General features: G+C 41.4%; 1 protein-coding gene across 5 annotated transcripts in view; it reads left to right on the forward strand.

The window, feature by feature from the left end:
• Positions 1-21,743, forward strand: part of SNX10 (sorting nexin 10) — a 74,285-nt gene that overhangs the window by 33,177 nt on the left and 19,365 nt on the right. For all 5 annotated transcript variants that reach the window (XM_025464432.3, XM_035698593.2, XM_025464433.3 and 2 more), the window contains one exon: positions 10,418-10,464. In XM_025464432.3, coding sequence (XP_025320217.1) covers positions 10,441-10,464 — 24 coding nt within the window. In that variant the 5' untranslated portion in view covers positions 10,418-10,440. The remainder of the gene's footprint in view (positions 1-10,417; positions 10,465-21,743) is intronic.

Below are 21,743 nucleotides of genomic sequence, written 5' to 3' on the forward strand. Positions count from 1 at the left end.
ATGGTTTTTATTTTATTTTTTGTCCCTTCCCCACCTCCCCCCACCCCGTTATCCCCCAGGTGGCTGTCCTTGGTGTGTATATAATGGGAGGTAAAGGTCAGGCCCACAACATCCATGCCTATATGTCCAGAGTGGTTAAATCTAAGGTAGTACTTTTCCTAAATACACCAAAATAGTTGTGAGGTTAAAATTAGATGTATTTTGGGCAGCTCGGGTGGCTCAGCGGTTTAGCGCTGCCTTCAGCCCGGGGTATGATCTTGGAGACCCGGGATTGAGTCCCACGTCGGGCTCCCTGCATGGAGCCTGCATCTCCCTTTGCCTGTCTCTGTCTCTGTCTCTCTCTCTTCTCTGTCTCTCATGAATAAATAAATAAAATCTTAAAAAAAAATAGATGTATTTTTTCTTCTCCCTGGATTTCAACCCCCAAATTTGGCCTAGCATCATCTTCATGACCATTAATGGAACCCCTGTGTTGTCGAGATTAGCAAGTTAGTGGTTTCATTGTTTTTTTTGGTACTATGAACCAGTATTTTTTGGCTGCTAACAAACCTTAAAAAGAAATGCCTTATCCTCTTTAACTTTTTTCTTTTGTGATAAATTGTGGAAAACTTAAAGGGAAGTTTATTTGTGCTTCTAACTTTGAACTTCAGATTTCGGCTTGTTTTTCCATATTTTTTTAAAAGTAGGCTCTATACCCAGCGTGGGGCACAATGTGGGGCTTGGACTCATGACCCTGAGATCAAGAGTTGGACGCTTAACTGACTGACGCACCCAGGCACCCCTTAGTTTGTCTTTTTTAAGTTCTAAGATCGGAGTGAGGAAGAACTTGGTGGGCTTGGGAAGAACTATAGTGGTTCTGCACAAGCTGTACCAAACCCATAAACTGGACTAAAGTGGAGCAGCCATGCTCTTTCACGGAGAATATAGCTGATTTGGATGAGCTCTTTTGATTGCCCAAGTTGGGATCTACCTCAAACTACCTTAGGTAAAGGGTGCAAGGGGAATCCAGGAGATGCTGGAGCATTAAGTCACTGGGCACCCTGGGCGCTGCAGCTCTGTGGATGTCAGCAGCTGAAGCCTGCACTGTAATTCAGCTCTTCTGGTGGCCAGCTTCTTTCATATCTCATGAGAACTTTGATCTTCACCATGGCTTCTGTTGTGTTCAGAACTCTAGCTGTGACGTCATTACCCTCCCTTTCTCTTTCATCCTTTCCCAGGGAACTGGCAAGGCTCCCTGTGTTTCCTGGGCCAAATATGGGAAGGAGTGGGTGCCCACTCCTTCTTTTGGTGCCAGGTGGTGCCTCAGGCACCTGACTAACCTATGGACTGGCTTCACTGGAGTCTGATGCTTATCATTGATGCTGTTGCCTGTATCTAGGTATGGGGTGCTCCTGCCCCACCTCCACCATGATACAGAGCAGGGCTGCCCCTGTAGAGCTGCTCCTGCAGCAGGAGCTTGGCTGACACTTTCCCCCCAGAGAAGATTTTGGGGAGACCATGGTCCTACCCCCAGACCTGCCCAATGCAGCATGAAGGACATAAGGTGGTGGTACTGAGAACAGGTATGAGAAACATTGGTATGGAGTTAAACTGTGAATCTAAAACAACCTCACTGATGGCATATCTTTATGAGATGAAGGTAATTTTTCATTTATATAGAAAAATTGATGAACATCATAGAAGGAAGTAAAACCCAGTGAAATTAATGTAGTTGTTTGTTTCCTTGGAAAGGGGAATATAAAAGTAACTGAGCACATAAAGTTTTACTTTTAAAAAATGTATTATTTTTTGTGTTATTTTAAAAGTACTTTAAAAAAGTATTTTTTCAGACTTAAAAGTAAGGCATTGTAAACTTTTGGAAAAATAACAGAAAAAAGTGGATTAGAATCCTACCGTTCAGAAATGACAACTGTTAACTTTTCATGTGTAAGCTCTGGTTCTCAAATAAATAAGTAAAGAAATAGAAACATTGGGGCAGCCCGTGTGGCTCAGTGGTTTAGCGCCACCTTCAGCCCAGGGCGTGATCCTGGGGCCCTAGGATTGAGTCCCACGTCAGGCTCCCTGCATGGAGCCTGCTTCTCCCTTTGCCTGTGTGTCTGCCTTGCTCTCTCTCTCTCTCCCCCTCTCTCTCTGTGTGTTTCTCATGAATAAATAAGTAAAATCTTTAAAAAAAAAAAAAAAAGAAATAGAAACATACTTAAAAAAATCATTTGACAATACTTCTTGAACAGTCCCTATCATTTAATATTCTTCTCTAACATAATTTGTAGTGGTACAAGCTGGTCTGTTAGGCAGCTCTACCATAATTCATTTTTTCCTAATCTACTGATGGACATTTAGGTTTCCATTTTTTGATATATTTTTAAAAAACATTGCATTGCAAACATTTTTTCAGACAGAATTTTTTTTTTTTTTTTTGCACATATCAGATTGGTTTTTGAGGTTGAGTTCCCAGATGTGGAATAATTTAGTCAAAGAACATGAGCAATTTAAAAATTCTTTTGAAACATATGGCCACATTATCTTTAAGGAATATTGAAATAGCTCATATTCCTACCAGCAGCGATTGGTCCATTTTGCAGGATCTTTGCCAGTGGGGATATTATCATTTAAAAATTCTAATATAATAGACACAAATATGGTATTTTACTTTTTATTTGCATTTTGGTTTATAGCAAGGTTAAACATTTTAAATAGATCATTGACCTTTTTCCCAAAACGTTTAATTGTGGTAAGAACATACAAAATTTACCATCCTGCCCATGTTAAGTGTACAGTTCAGCTGTAGGTATATTCACATTGGTGTGTAACATTTCCAGATCCGCTTCCTTCATCCGTTTCTCTGGCCAAACTGAAACTCTGTACCCATTAAACAAGAGTTCTCCATTTCCCCTTCCCCTCAGCGGCTGGCAACCACCCTTCTACTTTCTGTATCTATGAATTTGGGTGGTTTAGAAACCTCAAGTAAATAGAATCATAAAGTACCTGGTTTTTGTGTACGTGACTGATCATTTCATTTAGATTAATGTCCTCAGGGTTCATCCATATTGTAGAATGTGTCAGAATTTCCTTCCCTTTAAAACCTGAGTAGTATTCAATTGTGTATATGTACCATACCACATCTTGCTGATGCATTTGTCCATGGACACTTGAGTTGGTTACCCTTCTTGGCTTTAGGAATAATGCCTCTATGAACACAGGTGCACAAATATTTCTTTGAGATCCTGCTTTCAGTTCTTTTGGAGATATACTTGGAAGTAGAATTGCTGGGCTATATAATAGTACTAATTTTAGTTTTTAAAAGTTTGTTGGTTGGTTTATTTATTTATTTATTTAAGTAATCACTGCCCCCATTATGGGGTTCAAACTCATGACTCTGAGATCAAGAGTCTCGTGTTCTTCCAACTGAGCCAGTCAGATGCCCCTATTTTTTTTTAAAAGATTTTATTTATTTATTCATGAGAGATGACACACAGAGAGAGGCAGAGACATAGGCAGAAGGAGAAGCAGGCCCGATGTGGGAGGGATCCCGAGCCCGATGTGGGACTCGATCCTGAGACTCCAGGATCATACCCTGAGCCAAAGGCAGATGCTCAACCACTGAGCCACCCAGATGTCCCAGATGCTCCTATTTTTAATTTTTAAAGTAACTTCCGTACTGTTTTTTTTTTTAACAGAAGCAACACCATTTTACATTCCCATCGGCACAAAGGTTCCAGTTTCTCTATATTCTTGCCAATACTTGTTTTCTGTTTTTTTTTTTTTTTTTTTTTTTTTTTTATAGTAGTCTTCTTAATGGATGTGAGGTGATATCTCATTGTGGTTTTGATTTGCATTTCCCTAATGATTGGTGATACTATCTTTTCATATGCTTTTTGGCTATTTTGTATATCATCTTTGGGGAAATGTCTATTCAAGTCCTTTGCCCAGTTTTTAATCATGTTGTTTGTTTTTTGTTGAGGTGACCTTTGTTGTTTTTGTTTTGTGAATTATTGATAATGTTTGCTTATTTTTCTACAGAAATATTCTTTGGTATGGATTTATAAGAGCTTTTCATATATTAGGAAATATTAATCCTTTGGCATATGTATTATAAATATTATTATTATATAACATTTGTCTTTATATTCCTTGTGAGTATACAGCAGGTTGAAATTTTTATATGGTCATATCTATCACTGTTTTCTCAAAATTTTTTCTTTTAAAAAAATAAAAAAATAAAAAAAATTTTAAAGGTTTTATTTATTCATTCATGAGAGACACACAGAGAGAGATTGAGAGAGAGAGAGAGAGGCAGAGACACAGGCAGAGGGAGAAGCAGGCTCCATTCAGGGAGACCGACATGGGACTCGATCCCGGGTCCCCAGGATCAACATCCTGGGCTGAAGGCAGTGCTAAACCACTGAGCCACCTGGGCTGCCCCAATTTTTTCTATTCTTACGTGTTCATGAGGGTGGAGGGGTATTTCCTAACTGTAATGCCAGGGGGTCCTAGAGAACTCCTTGGGGCCTTCAGCACCCTAGGGCATTTCCCAGGGCAGCACAGTGGTCACAGCATAAATCCCCTGGCATGGCGAACCTTTCCCCTGCAAGGCAGGGAGCTGGCCAGCCAGGTGTACACAGAACACCACTCCCTCCTCTGTGCACACTGCAGGGGCCATAGGTACCAGACTGCGCATAGGTGGACCGAGGTTCTCCTCTGGAAGGGTGGGCAATAAGCTTTTTAGAAGCCCAAAACAGCATAGTTCCTGGGTGCCCTGAAAGCAGCCATCCTTCCGCCTCTTCTGAAACTGTCCCAGGCTATTGAGCCAACTCCTCATGTGGGCCCCCCAGTGCTCAGCAGGGTTCCGACCCTTACATCCCTTCAATACCAAGGCTTTTGTCTGACGTTTTTACAAAAAACTCTGTCTGGAGGCAGAATTGTAACAGGAAAGGAAATGGGGACTGATGCCTTTTTCCTTAAGCACTGCTGTCCCAGGGCGGACTCTCTTCAACATTAAAGTGGTAGTGTGTTGTTGTGAAGACTCTAAGACTAGGGTGAAAATGCATCAGAAGAAGCTGTGTCCAGGTGAGATGGTGAGACATGGCAATACTTAATGGAACGGTGGTATCTTTTTTACTTATTGCTTCCTCCACACCCAGCTTGCAGGCCTGTCTCCAGCTCCAGCTCCTGGAACCTGGCCACATCTCCAGAAGGGAGAAGAGGTTAAGTGTATTTGTTTTTTGTTTTAATTTTTATTTATTTATGATAGTCATAGAGAGAGAGAGAGGCAGAGACACAGGCAGAGAGAGAAGCAGGCTCCATGCACCGGGAGCCCGACGTGGGATTCGATCCCGGGTCTCCAGGATCGCGCCCTGGGCCAAAGGCAGGCGCCAAACCGCTGCGCCACCCAGGGATCCCTAAGTGTATTTGTTGAAGGAGGGTTGACTACTCCTTCTAATATAGTAAATAAATAAATAAATAAATAAATAAATAAGAAGGCAAGAAAGCTGTAGCAGTTGTTTCCTAATAAAAATACACTCCTGCCCCCATATAAAAGCTCTGCCCACTGTGAGGTTAGTTAAAAATCTTCCTGCACATTCCTCTAGGAGCACATGAGATTTCTCTAGGCTTTGTTGTGGGAAATCCGGAAAAATATATCCATTTGGTCTATGAAATTGTATATTGTTACAGTGAGTCAATAACTGTAGATCCTCAATAAAACCAATTTTGTTCTGTTTAGGATATCCTTATGGCTTTGAAAATTCCAGTCTAGTTCATGATTAACAAGTTTGTTGGGTTAATCAGCTTTTGATACAGGATGGGAAAGGAAACCCAAAACTACGCTCCTGAAAGCTCACCCCACCCCCATTTTCATTTTAGAGAATGATGTAAGCCATACTTTCATTCCTTATTTCACCTTTGTAAAAGTACGTAATCCCCCTCTCATTCACGTATATAGTCCATAGACTCTCAGTCAGGAGTTTGCTTATCAGAGAGGAGATTGCCTTATAGGCATATAGACCAAGTTTAACATTGTGACATTTTTTTTCCTATTGATCTAAGAGAGAGCTTTATTAAGGTATAGAATTGAAAACACACCACGTGATTGCTCCACAGGAAGGCTCTGTGAACTATTGCCGACTGTTTTTGTAGATAAAGTTTTGCTGGAACATAGCCATGTGCATTCAATTACTTAGCATCTGTGTGCTTTCTCACTGCAAATTGTAGAATTGAAGAGTTTGCAACAGAGACTATTTGACCTGCAAACCCTCAAATATATGCTATCTAGGCCCTTTACAGAAAAAAACTGCCAAGCCCTGCTCTACAGAACTCTTTGTTTCACAGACATTTTGTATTTTATAGAAGAAATATTCCAAGATGGAAAACGAAGGCAGTTTTCTCCTGAAGTTTCCCGCTTGGCAAACCATACTCTCAAGGCAGTGATAGAGTTGTGAAGATACATGATGAGTCTCTCAGATGACTCTCCATGGCCGCCATGTTTCCCAGTAGGGGGACAACCCATGTATCTGCCATCTCCCTGTACTCAATTCTAACCTGAACAACAGGTTTGAGAAGTCATCCCTGTTGTTTGGAATGGTGGTGACATTTAGTAATTCTTTTTTTTTTTTTTAAGATTTTTTTTTAATCTTTTTTTTAAAGATTTTTTATTTTTTAAGATTTTACTTCTTTATTTATTAGAGAGAGGGGGAGGGGATGGAGCATGAATTCAGGGTGGAGGAGCAGAGGGAGAGGGATAAACAGACTCTGTGTTCAGCGTGATGCCTGATGCAGGGCTCAATGCCACGATCCTGAGATCATGACCTGAGCTAAAGTCAAGTTGGTTGCACAACCAACTGAGCCACCCAGGCACCCCGAGATTTATAATAATTCTTTCTAGGAAGGTAAGTAGGAAGGATAATGGGTCTCAGTAAGTGAGTATCTAGGTGTGCTGTGGTTCCCTATTGGTGGTGGGGAGACAATGTGCTCCAAAGACAGCCTTGTTGATGGTCACCTGGAAGTAGAGTTCCATAATTGTTGGAATGAAAATATTCTGGGCAGGCAAGAGTTCTCTATGAACAGCATAATGACAGACACATGGGCTAGTTTGGGGAATTTGGAAATCTAAACAAATCTAATACTACAACCCATCAGGAGGGCATTGGTTTTTCAGAGGACAGTTTCTGATTAGCATCTTTGGTTTGCTTAATTATAGACAACTGACCTCTTATCTGAAACCATACTAATGTACAATCATTTAATTTCCTTCCCTCTATTAGGAAATGCCATGGCAAGGTCTAGTACCAGATAACATTTTCTGTTATAAAGGTAGCATCTCTATAATTTGAATCTGCTGTTTATTTTACGTGAAATAAAAAGCTTCCATAATTTATGTTAGAGTCCCTGTTCCTGATAGAGTTCTGGTGTTTAATTTACTTTAAACAGTTGTTACTTCAAAAAGTATAAAATGAATTTGTGTTAACTACAAAAATTCGAACATTGTGGAAGTCTGTAGAGTAAACAACCTTTCTCCCTGTGGATTACAATGTTAAAGGTTGGGACGCCTGGGTGGCTCAAGCGGTTGAGCGTTCTGTCTTCAGCTCGGATGTGATCCTGGGGTCCAGGATCGAGTCCCGCATCAGGCTCCTGGTGGGAAGTAGGCTTCTCCCTCTGCCTGTGTGTCTGCCTCTCTCTCTCTCTCTCTCTCTCTCTGTGTCTCTCATGAATAAATAGTATATTTGAAAAAAAATGTTAAAGGTTGACTGTGTGGTTCTCAGTGATGTTTTGGAACTGGTTTAAATGTTCTGTTTCCTACTTCTGTGCTACTTGGTTTGTAACATCTTGGGGTGGCCAGCACCCTGCTGAGATTGCTGAGTCTTTCCGCCTGGGTGGGAAAAGCTCCAACTCTTTAAGGAGGCTTAAGATCCAGACTTGGACCCATTGGCTCATAAGACATAGTCATGGATGTAGCCTCAGGCAATGGAAAGAACAGCATGGGGAAGGAGACTGACTTGCAGAGTTGAAAGTGGACTGGAGTTGTCTCACTAGCTTGGGCCACCTGATCCGTCTGTTTTCTTACCCATAAAGTGAGGATGCTCACATCTCCCTCCCAGGATGGTTGTGAAGTTTAATTATCCAGGAAAACACAGATATGCTGTGTTGGAGAAATTGAATCTGTTGGGGAGACCGAATATACAAGTATTATGGTGTGAGTGAAGTTGAGGATGGCAGAAACCGGGTGAGGGGCCGAGCTGGGGCAGGAGAGGGGGAGTGATTTCTGAGCAGAATCATGGGGAGGAGTGGGGGTTTGCAGGGGGACTTGGAAGGGGTGAAGGCAGCGGCTCAGCTGTGTGGAGCAGGGCAGCCTGGGTAGGGAATCATGACCAGTCCTGAGACGGAGGCGGCCCTCGGTCTAAGGTTTATCCAATACAGGAATCCCTTTAAGAGCCCGTCTCTCAAGCTACTCCTCCCTCCAGCCTCTGCCCCTCTGCGCATGCCAGTCCCTCTGCTTAGAATATATTTTTCTCTTTACATTCCTGGCTAAGTCACCCCAACCTTTGGGCTTCAGCTCAAGGGCCACATTCTCAGTAAAGCCTTCCCAGTTCCCCCACCCCCATATTGTCTCTCCATTCTTGCAACAGCTGTCCTTTCCTTTCCTGTTGCTTCTGCATTATAGTTCCGAGGTCCTCTTTAGGAGCTCCGGGTGTAGGCCATACTCCACTGCATGCCCATTCCCAGCCAGCACGTGGCCCGTACTAGGAGCGCCGTATTCGTTGCGTGCTGCACAAATGAACGCATTCTCATCGCTTCCACAGCTGTGACCCTGGCCTTGCTCTCCTATCTGATCCCTGCAGACCCTTTCTGTATTAGTTTCCAGTGGCTGCCAAAAGAAATTACCACTTAACAGTGGCTTAAAACAAGACAAATTTATTCTTTAATCGTCCTGGAGGCCAGATGCCTGAAATCAAGGTGTTGGCAGGATGGTGTTCCCTCTGGAGGCTAGAGGAAAATCTAGGGGATTTTTCCTTGCCTCTGGTGACCAGGTGTCCTTGGCTTGTGTCTGCAACTCAACAATCTCTGCTTCCATCTTCATGTGGCCTTCTCCCCTGTGTGTAGATTTTTCTCCTCTTCTTTCATAAGGACGTTTGCCATTGCATTCAGGGCCCACACTGGTATTTCAGGATGATGAAATGTGAGAGTCTTATTTATGTCTGCAAAGACCCTTTTATCAAATAGGTTCTAGAGGTTAGGACATGGATATATCTTTTTGGTAGCAACAATTCAACCAAACCCACCCTCCATTGTCCCTTTCCCTCAATGGAACTGGCCTGTCCACCATCTCTTGTCTATCCATCACGCTTTTCTCCATCCTTGTGGACACCACTGCCACCTCTGTTTCCTTGGAAATCCCTCTTACTTCCATGAATGCTGATATTCCTGCATTCTCTGTGGGTTCTCCTGTGCCCTTCAGGTGACAGGAGCTGTCTTCCCCTTGGAAATCTGCCAGCCTCTCCCTACAGTCCACTCTTCCTGTAAGACGTCCTTCCCCCCTGCCTGCCATGAGGCATCTGATCAGCAGCATCATGCAGGTCTGGAGGCTGAGGCTAGTGTTCTTACTTCTTCATATTCCCTATAGTGCCAAGGATGTTGGTAGACTCGGGAAATATTTATGGTTGGTAAAGAGTGTCACAAAATAAAGACAAATAGTGACCATGCAGTCATAGCCACCTTTCAGTTGTAAGAATACATATGCATGGATATAGTCAGGGGATTTTAATTTTCTTTAACAGGGACCAGGCATCAATTCCAGTGGGCTTATGTAAGGGGTTTAACATGCAGTAGACAACCCCAGGGACATTCAGGGCCTGGAATCAACCTTCGGTTTGGTTGTACTGACTGGAATCAAGGTGCTGACCTTCATCCTTCTTGGTGCTGCATCATTTCTTGTCTGAACTCTGGAGTAGTTTAGCTATCACAGGAATGACTTATTTCTTGAAGGTCTAGTTGCTGGGAAAGGGATCAGAACTGTTCTCAGTGGTGGATCTTTCTGGGCATTTCCATTCTCTCCATCTCACTGCCAATCAGTGTCCCCTGCTGGCCCCTCGTGGCCACTCTGCTTCCCCACCTCCAGCCTCTGACTCACCAGGGCTCCAAATCCAACCAGAGTCTGCGTGGCCTTCCAGTGTGAGTGCTTGTCATCATCTAACTGCCCTGGACTTGCCATGTTGCAAACTCCCAATCCCTAGTGCAGACTGCTGTTCACCTTGGTCTGGGCAGCAGTGGACAGGAGGTCGGACAGAGCAGAGGTTCATTGTTCAGAGACTGTGGATATGCAGAGAGATGGTTCCTTAGAGCATTTGGGTGGGAGGCCATGAGAGGCATGTCTGCTCCAGTACGGAACTTCCAAATCACTGAGTATTGGTATCTTATTTTTCAGATTGATTGTGTCCTGTGTTGAAGATGTTTCCAGAACAACAGAAAGAGGTATGTCATCACAAATTCGAAAATAAATAATCCATGCATTTTGATTCACTGAAGGTTAGTTCTTCATTCATCAACTATCAGTCTGTGGTGGAGAGTCAAGATACTCCCAGGGCATCCCAGAGGAGGGCTAACGAAAGAATAAAACACCTGCCCTCCTGCTCCCACTCCCCCCACTCCCCAGCATTGGCACATTCTTGGCTCTCATTCCTTGGTTCCAGTGACTGAGCTGGCTCTTAGCTCACTCCCACCCACTGCTTATAAAAGTATCTTGTTCCATGACTCAGATTTCTCCCAGGCTCTGACTCCCACCCTTTGCTTTGAACAGCCTTCCTCTGGCTTTCTTGGATTTCTACTCAGTTGCCTCATATGTGAATCTCCCCACCTTGAGTAACAACCCAGGGGAGCTGTCTGCCATTAGTTTCAGTATTGCCTTATGTATTGCCTAGTAGATCTCTTGGCTTGGTTTCGCACAATTCAGAGAACACTGTCCCTTCCTGAGCCAAGCCTGATTGATCTCCCAGGCCTCTAATCCCAGCTTCCAGAGCTTTGTCTGACTGGGAGGTGGGTAGGACAGCCACCACACCAACCTTTTGCTGAGTGGCCCTCTCTGGAAAGTTTTTTTGTTTTGTTTTGTTTTAGAGGGACAGAGAGAGGGGGAGGGAGGGGCAGAGGGAGAGAGAGACAGAGAATCTTAAGCAGGTTCCATGACTAGCACACAGCTCCATGAGGGGCTCTGTCTTACAACCCTGAGATCATCACCTGAGCAGAAATTAAGAGTCAGACGCTTGACCAACTGAGCCACCCTGGTGCCCCTTGAAAGTACCCATTTGTCCTACCCTGCCTACTATTGTACCACATACATTGTCACTAATGAAACTGAATAGTGGCAGAAGGGCTTTTTAGGGAATATACACGCACACGCACACACACACACACACACACACACCCACACACACACAAACACGGCCAAGTGGCCCTTTGTCTTGTCCAAGTTTAAAGCACTATACAATCCAAAAAATGCATTTCAGAGAATCCTTCTAGAAGCTTCTTTGCTAGATCTCACATCCTTTCTTTCAGCCCTGTCTTTGGGTTCAGACTGTCCTCATTAATCTAGCCCACTTTGACCCTTTAATTCCAGGTTGGGCTCCCCCATTTTCTTTTTTAATTTTTCTTCTTCTTATCTATTTTTTTGGCTTCCCCATTTTCAAAGACTGTTTTGGTTTGTTTTTTAACTTTCTGAGTATAGCATGTATACTATAAAACGCATCAAATGCCCTAATCTTATATGTACAGCTCAGCAGATTATCTCTTATGTGTACACCTGCGTAACCACACTCAGGTTGAGGTATGGATGTTTCCAGCACCTCAGAAGGTACTGTGTGTCCCTTTCCAGTCAGTCCCTCTATTTTCTCTACAGAGGTAACCCCATACAGGACCAAGACTCTTCTCCTGTCTCTCTATTAAATAATATTGAGATCAGGCTGTTTGTTTCGGGAAATACCTTCTCTGTGTAGTTGGCCAAACTTCAAGTCCCCACCTGACTTCTCTCACTTTACACACCAATTACAATTTCAGGGTTTCCCCAAACCATCCTCAGTTTTGATGATTTACAAGAAAGATTTACAGAACTCCCTGAGACAGCTGTTATACTCATAGTTGTGGTTATTACAGGGAAGACACAAATTAGAAATACTCAAAAGAAGGGATTGAGAGGCACCTGGGTGGCCCAGTGGTTGAGTGCCTGCCTTCGGCTCAAGGCGTGATTCCAGGGTCCTGGGATTGAGTCCCACATCAGGTCCCTGTGGGGAGCCTGCTTCTCCCTCTGCCTGTGTCTCTGCCTCTCTCTCTCTGTGTCTCTCATGAATATGTAAATAAAATCTTAAAAACAAAACAAAACAAAAGGAAGGGATGCAGAGGACAGAATTGGGGAGAAGTCCAAATGTGGAGCTCTCACTTGTCTTCTTACAGGAGTTGCTGGAATTATGCTGCCCCTATTGATGTGTGATGATATGCACAGGGGAGCTCAGCAGGGCCTTTGGTGGCCAGTTTTTACTGGGGCTCGGTCATACACTGTGGCTGACTTTTTTAGTCTTCAGTCCTCCTCGGGTCATGCTAATACCTCCTGGGGTCATGCTAATATCATTAGTCTCTGGTTCCTCCAAAGGTTGCAGTTGGTACAATGTGGTCCTAAACCCCCATCATATTCACATTGTTGGACTGTCTAGTGGCCAAAGCCTGTCTAGCAGGTACTCTTGTTAGGCAGGACATTCTAGGGGCCTAGAGATCACCTTCTAGTAGTTGAGGGCAGAGACCAGACCTCCCCCTGGGTGAGATGAATTCTTCACTATACACAGGCATTGGTCTGACCGCTGGGCAGGCAGTGCCAAGGGAGTAGGAGTGTGTGCTCACTGGCACATATCAAAGGCACGTTTTATTTATTTTTTAAAAGATTTTATTTATTTATTTACAAGAGGCATAGAGAGAGATAGAGAGAGAGAGAGGCAGAGACATAGGCAGAGGGAGAAGCAGGCTCTGTGCAAGAAGCCTGATGCAGGGACTCGATCCTGGGACTCCGGGATCACGACCTGAGCCAAAGGCAGACGCTCAATCACTGAGCCACCCAGGCATCCCACAAAGGCACATTTTAAAAGTTGTTCTCCAAAGGGGAAAAAACTGCCAATGAAAGCAACAAAGACTTTCTTTTTCATTAGAAGAAGATTTATTTTAAATTAAAAAAATTTTTAACTTTCTAAATTTTTTGCTTAATAATTTAATCACTTGATTTTTATTATAAACTCACTTCAATTGATAAAAGCCACTCAGATTTTAACCAACTACATAAAGTATTTTATTGATCTTGTAAAAGTCCTTTAAAGATTTTATTTATTGATTTGAGGAGTGGGGAGGGGCAGAGGAAAAGGGAGAGAGAATGTTAAGCAGACTGTGCTTAGTGTGGAACCTGACCTGGGGCTCGATTTCATGACCCTGAGATCATGACCTGAGCCGAAATCAAGAGTCAGATGCTTAACTGACTGAGCACCAAGCACCCCCCAAAGTTTTGTAGTATAAATAATTATATAATAATATAACATTAAGAAATTTTAAACTAGAAAGTCCTTCAACTGAAGAGGAAAAAAATACAGTAAGAAGAAAGAGGTTTAATATTTGGAAGTTTAGCCTCTGTCAGCAAGGACCTAAGCATAGTCAGGCTAGGTTCTGGATGTATTGTAATATAGTGCTTTTCATCGCATATCAGTCCATTGTCTACCCGTGGCTGGAATGATCTCCTGGTTTCTAACGCATTGTTCTTAGAGCAAAGTCAAAACTCCTAAATGTGGTTTCTAAAGCCCTGTATGATCGGTCCCTGCTTCTTTCCCTGGGCTCATTTTCTGCCTCTCTCTCTACCCGGATGCCCTTCTTACTTCTTATTTTGGAGCTTATTTTGCAGACTTGAATGTTCTGTGCGCTCTGGGCCCCTGAGCTTTCACAGATGTTTTCCCCACTGCTTGGAATAATCTCTCTTCCTCTAGACTTCACTCCATGTTGACTGGCTAACTCCTCCTTATCCTCAGGCTTCCACTTAGAAGTCAAGAAGAGGCTTTTCTAAAGCCTCAATTACAAAATGTATTTTCATCTCACCACCTACTCTGTAGTCAATGTAGTTAGAAGTGGAGGAGATTTTGGTTGAGCCTTTAAATCTCTTGGTGCCTGGTTGTTGTTTAGTGGAAATAATTCAGGTCCCACCTGACTGCATATGTAAAGGCTAAATGCAATATCACTGATTGTTCTAGTATCTAGACTCAGGCAGCAATGTGTGTAAAGCACTTTCCACTCGGTGCCCATAGCAGACTTTACTAATTAATCTTGACATTGGCACATGGATTGAGACCTATTTACCATCCTTGTTTAAAACTGAGACAGCCAGGAGTGATATGTTGGTTCTACCTAACTGGTAGCTCTAGCCTAGAAGTTTGGTAAATTTTTTTATAGATGGTGGGGGGTGGATAACCAAATGTAGTCTCTCTCGTTAAAATAGCTTTATTATTATAATAAATCTATAGAGAGAGGAGAACAGGGAGTGAGAGTCTCCCTTGTTAGTTAAACATGTTCCATTTGCACATTGGTTTGGATTCCCAGGAGAGCAGTATCCAAGCTGATGGATCTTTCCCATAAAAAGGCCTTGGCATTGGGCCATTGTAAAATCAAAATGAATTCAGATTCATTCATGCGTGCAACTTTAATTTACAATTAAAATATTATGGTTACATATTTTAATAAGAATAATTAGATGGGCCCAACTGAATCAACTCTCCTGTTTAATGAGATAGAACCCAGAATCCTAATGAAAAGGCAGGTGACTGTGTCAGAAAACATGTTTCAGACTGTCTTTCCATGGAATCAGGCATTTTCATTCTTTTTATATTCCAGTGTCCAGAGCAAGCAGTTGAGTTTTTCTGCATTATTAAAGACCCTCGCTTCCTGCCATGTTGAACTCCTCTTGTGTGATGTGTCGATAAACAGTTCCTTCCTGCTGGATGATGTTTTATAAGGTCCCACATTCTGGTCCCTCCAAGGCACTGGGTTTGTCCCTCTGCCCCTGGTGTAAATGGGATGGTTCTGCCTATATGATATGACCAGAAAGGTGGGCTGAAACCCCTTCTGTGTATGTGGGTGTCGGGGTGGATGTATATCTCCCCTGCTGCCCTGGATCACCATGGCCAGATTCTCCCTTGAGAAATTTATATCTTTAGGGCAAGGGTTTTTCTTCAAAATGTACATACTTCATACTGGACAGCAACTATCGGTCATTGGCACCTTAGTGGCAATAAATCCTGCAGCTTTATGGCAGCAGATATCCTGAATGGAGCAGACCAGGTGGACCCAGGAGAATTCCAGGTGCCACAAGGACCCTGTCAGCGAGGGAGGAGACAGGGCCATGCAGGGAGGGATATGAGGGATGTGCTGCTATTTTGTTTGTGTTGCCTCAAAACGTAACATTTACATATTTGGGATATGTTTGCACTGACTAATGGTACTCTTTTGGGCTTCCTCTAGGAAAGCATGCTTTTGTTACTGGGAAGCTGGAAACTGACTGGGCTGGAACCAATGACTATCATTAAAGAATATCCCATAAGCAAGTCTTCCCCCTAGGTCCTGTGATCCTGGGGACGTTGAAGGGAAGTGACAAGACAGAAATCTCTCCTACTCCCCCAAATGAATTTTTTGGTCATTTCTTCCTCCTTCCTTCCTTGCTGTTGTGATGTGATATTATAATAGGGGAAACTAGATGTAGGATATATGGAGATATTTCTTTATATCTAAAACTTTTAAAACAAACTACACTGAGGGGCACCTGGGTGGCTCAGTGGTGGAGTGTCTGCCTTCGGCTCAGGTTGTGACCCTGGGGTCCTGGGATCGAGTCCTGAATCAGGCTCCCTGTGGAGACCCAAGCCAAAGGCAGACGCTCTACCACTAAGCCACCCAGGTACCCCAATGAATAAAATCTTTAAAAGAAATAAAATTACACTGAATTATATATGCTCACATATAGAGGTTTCTAAAAGATTGTGCAGTAAATAAAGCAAGGTATAAAACAATATTTATATTATACTCCCATTTGTGTTAAAAAGTATAAATATGATATATACATATGTGCCAATGACATTTAATATATGTAATAATGTATATATAATATAAAAATATATATTACATAATATATAACAAAAAAATACATAAAAGTCCTTGTTTAGTTGGACAAAAAACTGGGAGTCTAGTAAGGAGGGGGGCTTCATTTTCATGGTGTACTCATCTGCTTTTGAAGTCTTATATATATCCTTCTTTAATTACAGACATGTTTTATCCTTACAGTAATGAAAAAATCCTATTTTTAAAGATAGATAAGTTTTAGACTATCATTATGATAATGGCATCGATAAATGTTGAACAATGGTTAACATTTCAGATCGATTTCTGACTTGCTTTCACCTTCGAGCGCCACATTTGTTCCTTTTCATCAAGCACTTTGCTTGGGATGACCCCCCCGCCCCTCTTCCCGCTCTTCTTTCCTTTTACTTTCTCTGGTTTTAACTTTTCATTATGAAATTTTAAACATACACAAAGCAGAAAGAATAATATAATGAACCCTTATGTACCTAAGCATTCAACAATTAACACATTATTAATTAATGACCAAATTATGCCCCACCCCTATCTGTTTCCTCCTATCAGACAGTGAATTATTTTGAAACAAATTCTAGACATTGTGTATTTTCATCTGTAAATATTTCCATATACATGTCTAACAAATGACCCTTCTTAGGAACCAACCATATTATCACACCTTAAATAATTAATATTAATTCTTTCATACCATCAAATATTCAGTCAGTGTTCAAGTTTTTCTGATTCTGTTGGTGGGGTGGAAAATATATATTGGTTGTTCTAATCATGATCCAAATAGGGACCACACATGGCATTTGGTTCATATATTTACTAAAGTCTGTCATTCTGCATTTTTTTCCCTTTTGCAATTTATTTGTTGAAGAAACTGCATCTTTTGTTTATAGAGGTTTTCACAAACTGAGTTTTGCCTATTGTGTCCTTGTGGTGTGGTTTAACACAGGTTGGCAATTACTTCTTATTGCAAAAGATGAGTTTTTTCCACTGCACTTTTCTTAATGTGTTATGAGATATAAAGATAACTCCTTAATTTGGGACACTGCTTGTGTAAAGAAGCTTGCAACATCAGGAATCCTTCATTACTGTAAGGATAAATCATGTATGTAATTAAAGAAGGATATATATAAAACTTCAAAAGCAGATGAGTACACCATGAAAATGAAGCCCCCCCTCCTTACTAGACTCCCAGTTTTTTGTCCAACTAAACAAGGACTTTTATGCATTTTTTGTTATATATTATGTAATATATATTTTTATATTATATATACATTATTACATATATTAAATGTCATTGGCACATATGTTATATATCATATTTATACTTTTTAACACAAATGGGAGTATAATATAAATATTGTTTTATACCTTGCTTTATTTACTGCACAATCTTTTAGAAACCTCTATATGTGAGCATATATAATTCAGTGTAATTTTATTTCTTTTAAAGATTTTATTCATTGGGGTACCTGGGTGGCTTAGTGGTAGAGCGTCTGCCTTTGGCTTGGGTCTCCGTTGTATGTCCTACAAAAGGCAGGTCTAAGTGAATCTCATCCAAGTTATTTCTCCTGAAGTAATAAAAGCTTTCTTAAAAAATCATCATTCAAAACTGCCAGAGCATGGCATTTAAATACCCCAAGCTATAAAGTGGCAAGTAGCATCCCTTGTACTGTATCTTTTAGGTGATTTGTCATAACTATTATTAGGAAATACGAAGCTTACTTGATACATTCCTTCTGCCTTTCAAGCTTGTTATTTGTAAAGAATGCGGTGTGTAAAATGGGCTAAATTTTAGTTTTAAGATTTGTTATGTGGGAGTCCTGAACAGAACCCTGGTGAATAAGATATTGGTTAAATTCTGCAATTTAGAACAGTGCCTAGCACAGAGTCAGTGCTCTTTAATTGAATGAATGAATGAGTCCTCAGTTTAAATGCATAACCATGTAAAACATACTTTGGAATAGGGGAAAAAGAAATGTCCTGAGAAAGCGAACACAAAATGAAACAAGTTTTTCGTTTTTGTGAAAGAAAATTTTCATTAAACCTCTGAACAATGAATACTTAGTAATACCTAGAGGTCTTGATTTATTAGCATTTGTCTCCCCTACTCATCTTTTTGTAATCTGAGTAAAGACTCTTACAGTTAGCACATAGTTATGTTTACTGCGCTATAAATATAAAGCAGGGCTACAGTGAAAATTTAAAAAAGACACACCTATCAAAATGGCTAACATAAACTGTAGCAATACCACCACCAGTAACAGGTGGTGGTGCAGTGATACTGCACTGTGTGGCCACCCACATTTCCCTGATAGCTAATGACCTGGCACCCCTTTTCCCATGCTTGCTTGCCCTCTGTGTGTCCTCCTTGGTGAAATAGCTCTTTGGGTGTTTTGCCTATTTTTTAATGGAATCCTTTCTTCAGATGTTGAGTTTTGGGAATTCTTTACGGGTTCTGGGTACAAGCCCTTTGAAGGATGTGTGATTCATAAGTATTTTCTTCCATCTGTCATTTGTCTTTTCAACTTCTTTGCAAGATCTTTTGCAGGGGAAAGATTTTAGTTTTGGTGAGGTCCCATACATCACCATTTCCTTATGTGGGTTATCCTTTTGGTATCAAGTCTTAGAACTCTTTGTCTAGGCCTAGGTCCCAAAGATTTTTTTCCTAATCATTTTATGGTTACATTTAAATCTGTGATCCAGGGATCCCTGGGTGGCGCAGCGGTTTGGCGCCTGCCTTTGGCCCAGGGCGCGATCCTGGAGACCCTGGATCGAATCCCACGTCAGGCTCCCGGTGCATGGAGCCTGCTTCTCCCTCTGCCTGTGTCTCTGCCTCTCTCTCTCTCTCTCTGTGACTATCATAAATAAATAAAAATTAAAAAAAAATCTGTGATCCCTTTTGAGTTAACTTTTGTAAAAGGTATGAGGGTCAGGTTGAAGTTCATCTTGGGCCTGTAGATGTTAAATTGGTGCAGAACCACTTGTTGAAAGGTTATCTGTCCTTCATTGAATTGTTTTTACATGTTTGTCAGTAATCGGTTAGGCATATTTGTATGGGTCTATTTCTGGGTTTTCTGTTCTATTTCATTGATCTGTGTACCTCTTCCAGTACCATATGGTCTTGATTACTGTAGCTATCTAGTAAGCCTTGATGTCAGGAAGAGGTATTCTTTTCATTTAGTTCTTTTTCAGAATTATTTTGGCTATTCTAGGGTCTGTCCCTTTCCATGAAAATTTTAGAATAAGTTCATCTATGTCTTCAGAACATCTTACTGGGATCTATACAAGAATTGCATTAAACCTATAGATCAATTTGCAGAGAATTGATCTCCTTACTGTGTTGAGTCTTTCAGCTCGTGAACACAGTATTGACATATACTTACATGGATATATACAAAGAAGTATAAACCTCTTTGATTTGATTGCTTTCAACTGCATCGTGTAATTTTCAGCATATAGCATTTGTACATCTTTTGTTTTTGAATCATCTTTGTAATCAGTTGGTTGGTTAATTCTCAAACATTTCATGACGACTTATGTGCTAATGCTGTGCTTGGGGCTAGAAATATAAAGGTGGAATAGAAAGCCTTGGAAAGATGCATGTTTTTTGAACTGGTATTTTAGCTGATAACAAAGATGATAATTTCCCCCCCCTCCAAAATAATACGATTACAGTGAAAATGGAGGTTATCTGAGATTTATCATTGCTAAAAGAACCGCTAGATAGAACATGTTTGAGAGCACAGGCTTTGGAGCAAGGTTTGAGTTTGAAACCTAGCTCAGCTTATTGGCCATTTGGCTTTGGGCCAGTTGCTTAAGCTTTAGAAGCTTTACTTTCCTTATATGTATAATGGGATGTTAATATTATTGACCTGTTAGGATTGTTGTAAAGATGAAAGAGAAACATATATAAAACACTTCTCACAGTACCCTATGCAGTGCGATTATTTTTATTGTTAATTTCATCTCCTGTCCAGGCTAAGGAAAAGAAAAAAGACCAGGTAGACAGATAAATAGACAAAGGTTGAACCTGGGATGTTGGGGGCTATGGGGGACAGGGTGTATTGAAATCAAAGAGTGATTATTATAAGAGAACACAGGAATTAGATTTTTCAGAGTCTAGCAGTCTTTCTTTCTTCAGAAGCCTTTTCCCACATGGAGAACAGTAGGGATCAGTTAGTTTAAATTTTTAATTCTACTCTGCCCGGCTTCTTCCTTCATACTAGATATAGTCATTAGGCCCAAGAAGTCATTAAAGTGTTTAATAAGGTTATTAAATTGACTAACTGCTGCTGCTGAAGCAATTTTCATAGGAAATCCATATGATTCTAGGTATGGAACTCGGAGCTGTCCTCTGTGGCTGACAGACTGTCAACATTCCTTTGAAGGATGGTGGGCAGCATCGTGAGGGATGCGTCTAATTAAGAGATTATAGGTGAACCTTGGCTTCCTGGGTGTGCTATTCATAGCTGGAAGCATGGTGAAACTTCACTAATTCCTACTAATTGCAAGGTGGGGGAGGGGAGGCCCATCTGAATCATAGAATATTTTAAAATAAATGTACTTTTATTACTTTCAAGTACATATTTTAACTCCAACTAGGCAAACAAATTGTTGTCTGGTACAGGTCTTAGGGGACCCAAGTTATTGAAGCTATCAGAATGATTTTCAATTATTTCTATGTAAATAGGTGCTTCTGGAGTTCTTTAGGGTGCTCAAAAACAGTTTGTTCTCATAGATCTTAAACATTGCTCCCGTAGCCATATGCTGTTAATTGGCACACCCTTAGAGGAAGGGGTTTGTTAAATTAAGATAAACTTTAAACCAGCTGCTAAATAACTTATCATTAATTCACGGACTCCAAGAACCCAAGTGGATGAGGATTTTATTTCAATTGAAGTTTGATCTCATTTTTTTCCCTAAAGGCAGTTCATTCATTCCTGCAGGCATTCATTTATTTATTAAGTGATATTAATGGAGTACATTGGCTGTGCACTCATGTCCTACATGAGAGCCTGCACTCCCCTGAAGGAGCTCAGCATCTGGTAGAGGAGACCTTCGGGCATGAGCAGCCCAGTAAGCTGTGGTGAGCAGGGACAGGGCCCAGAGGCATTAGTGGCTTAGAGAAGTATCAGCTTAATCAGACTAGGTGAGTCAAAGGATTTCCAGACACTGAATTGCATTTTGAAAAATGAATTTGCGTTAGCAGAAAATGAAGGCAAGAGAAAGATGATGGCAAAAAAGAAAGAGGAAAGGGGGGGTAGGGACAGCAGTCCAGGAAGCGGGCATAGTATATTCAAAAGTATGGAGGTGCAAACTGGCATGTCCTGTAGGGGGACCTTTGTTAAGCCTTTGGAAATGAGTAGAGTGAAAATCATGAAAGACTCTGTTGGGCTAGCTAGGGAGCCTGAACTTGATCTTGAAGATTTTGGGGCAGGTTTTGAAGGGGCATGTTTTAAGCAGGACAATGTGACATTACTAGATGTGTGCTTTGGGGCCATTCTTCTCTTAGTGTGGGGGATGAATTGGGTACAGGCCCGGAGATCAATTAGCCACCTATGCACTGATGTTGGGCAAGTGGTTCTTGAGCTAAAGCAGTTGCA

This window comes from Canis lupus, chromosome 14, assembly GCF_003254725.2.
Source record: "Canis lupus dingo isolate Sandy chromosome 14, ASM325472v2, whole genome shotgun sequence".
NCBI classification, from domain to species: Eukaryota; Metazoa; Chordata; class Mammalia; order Carnivora; family Canidae; genus Canis; species Canis lupus.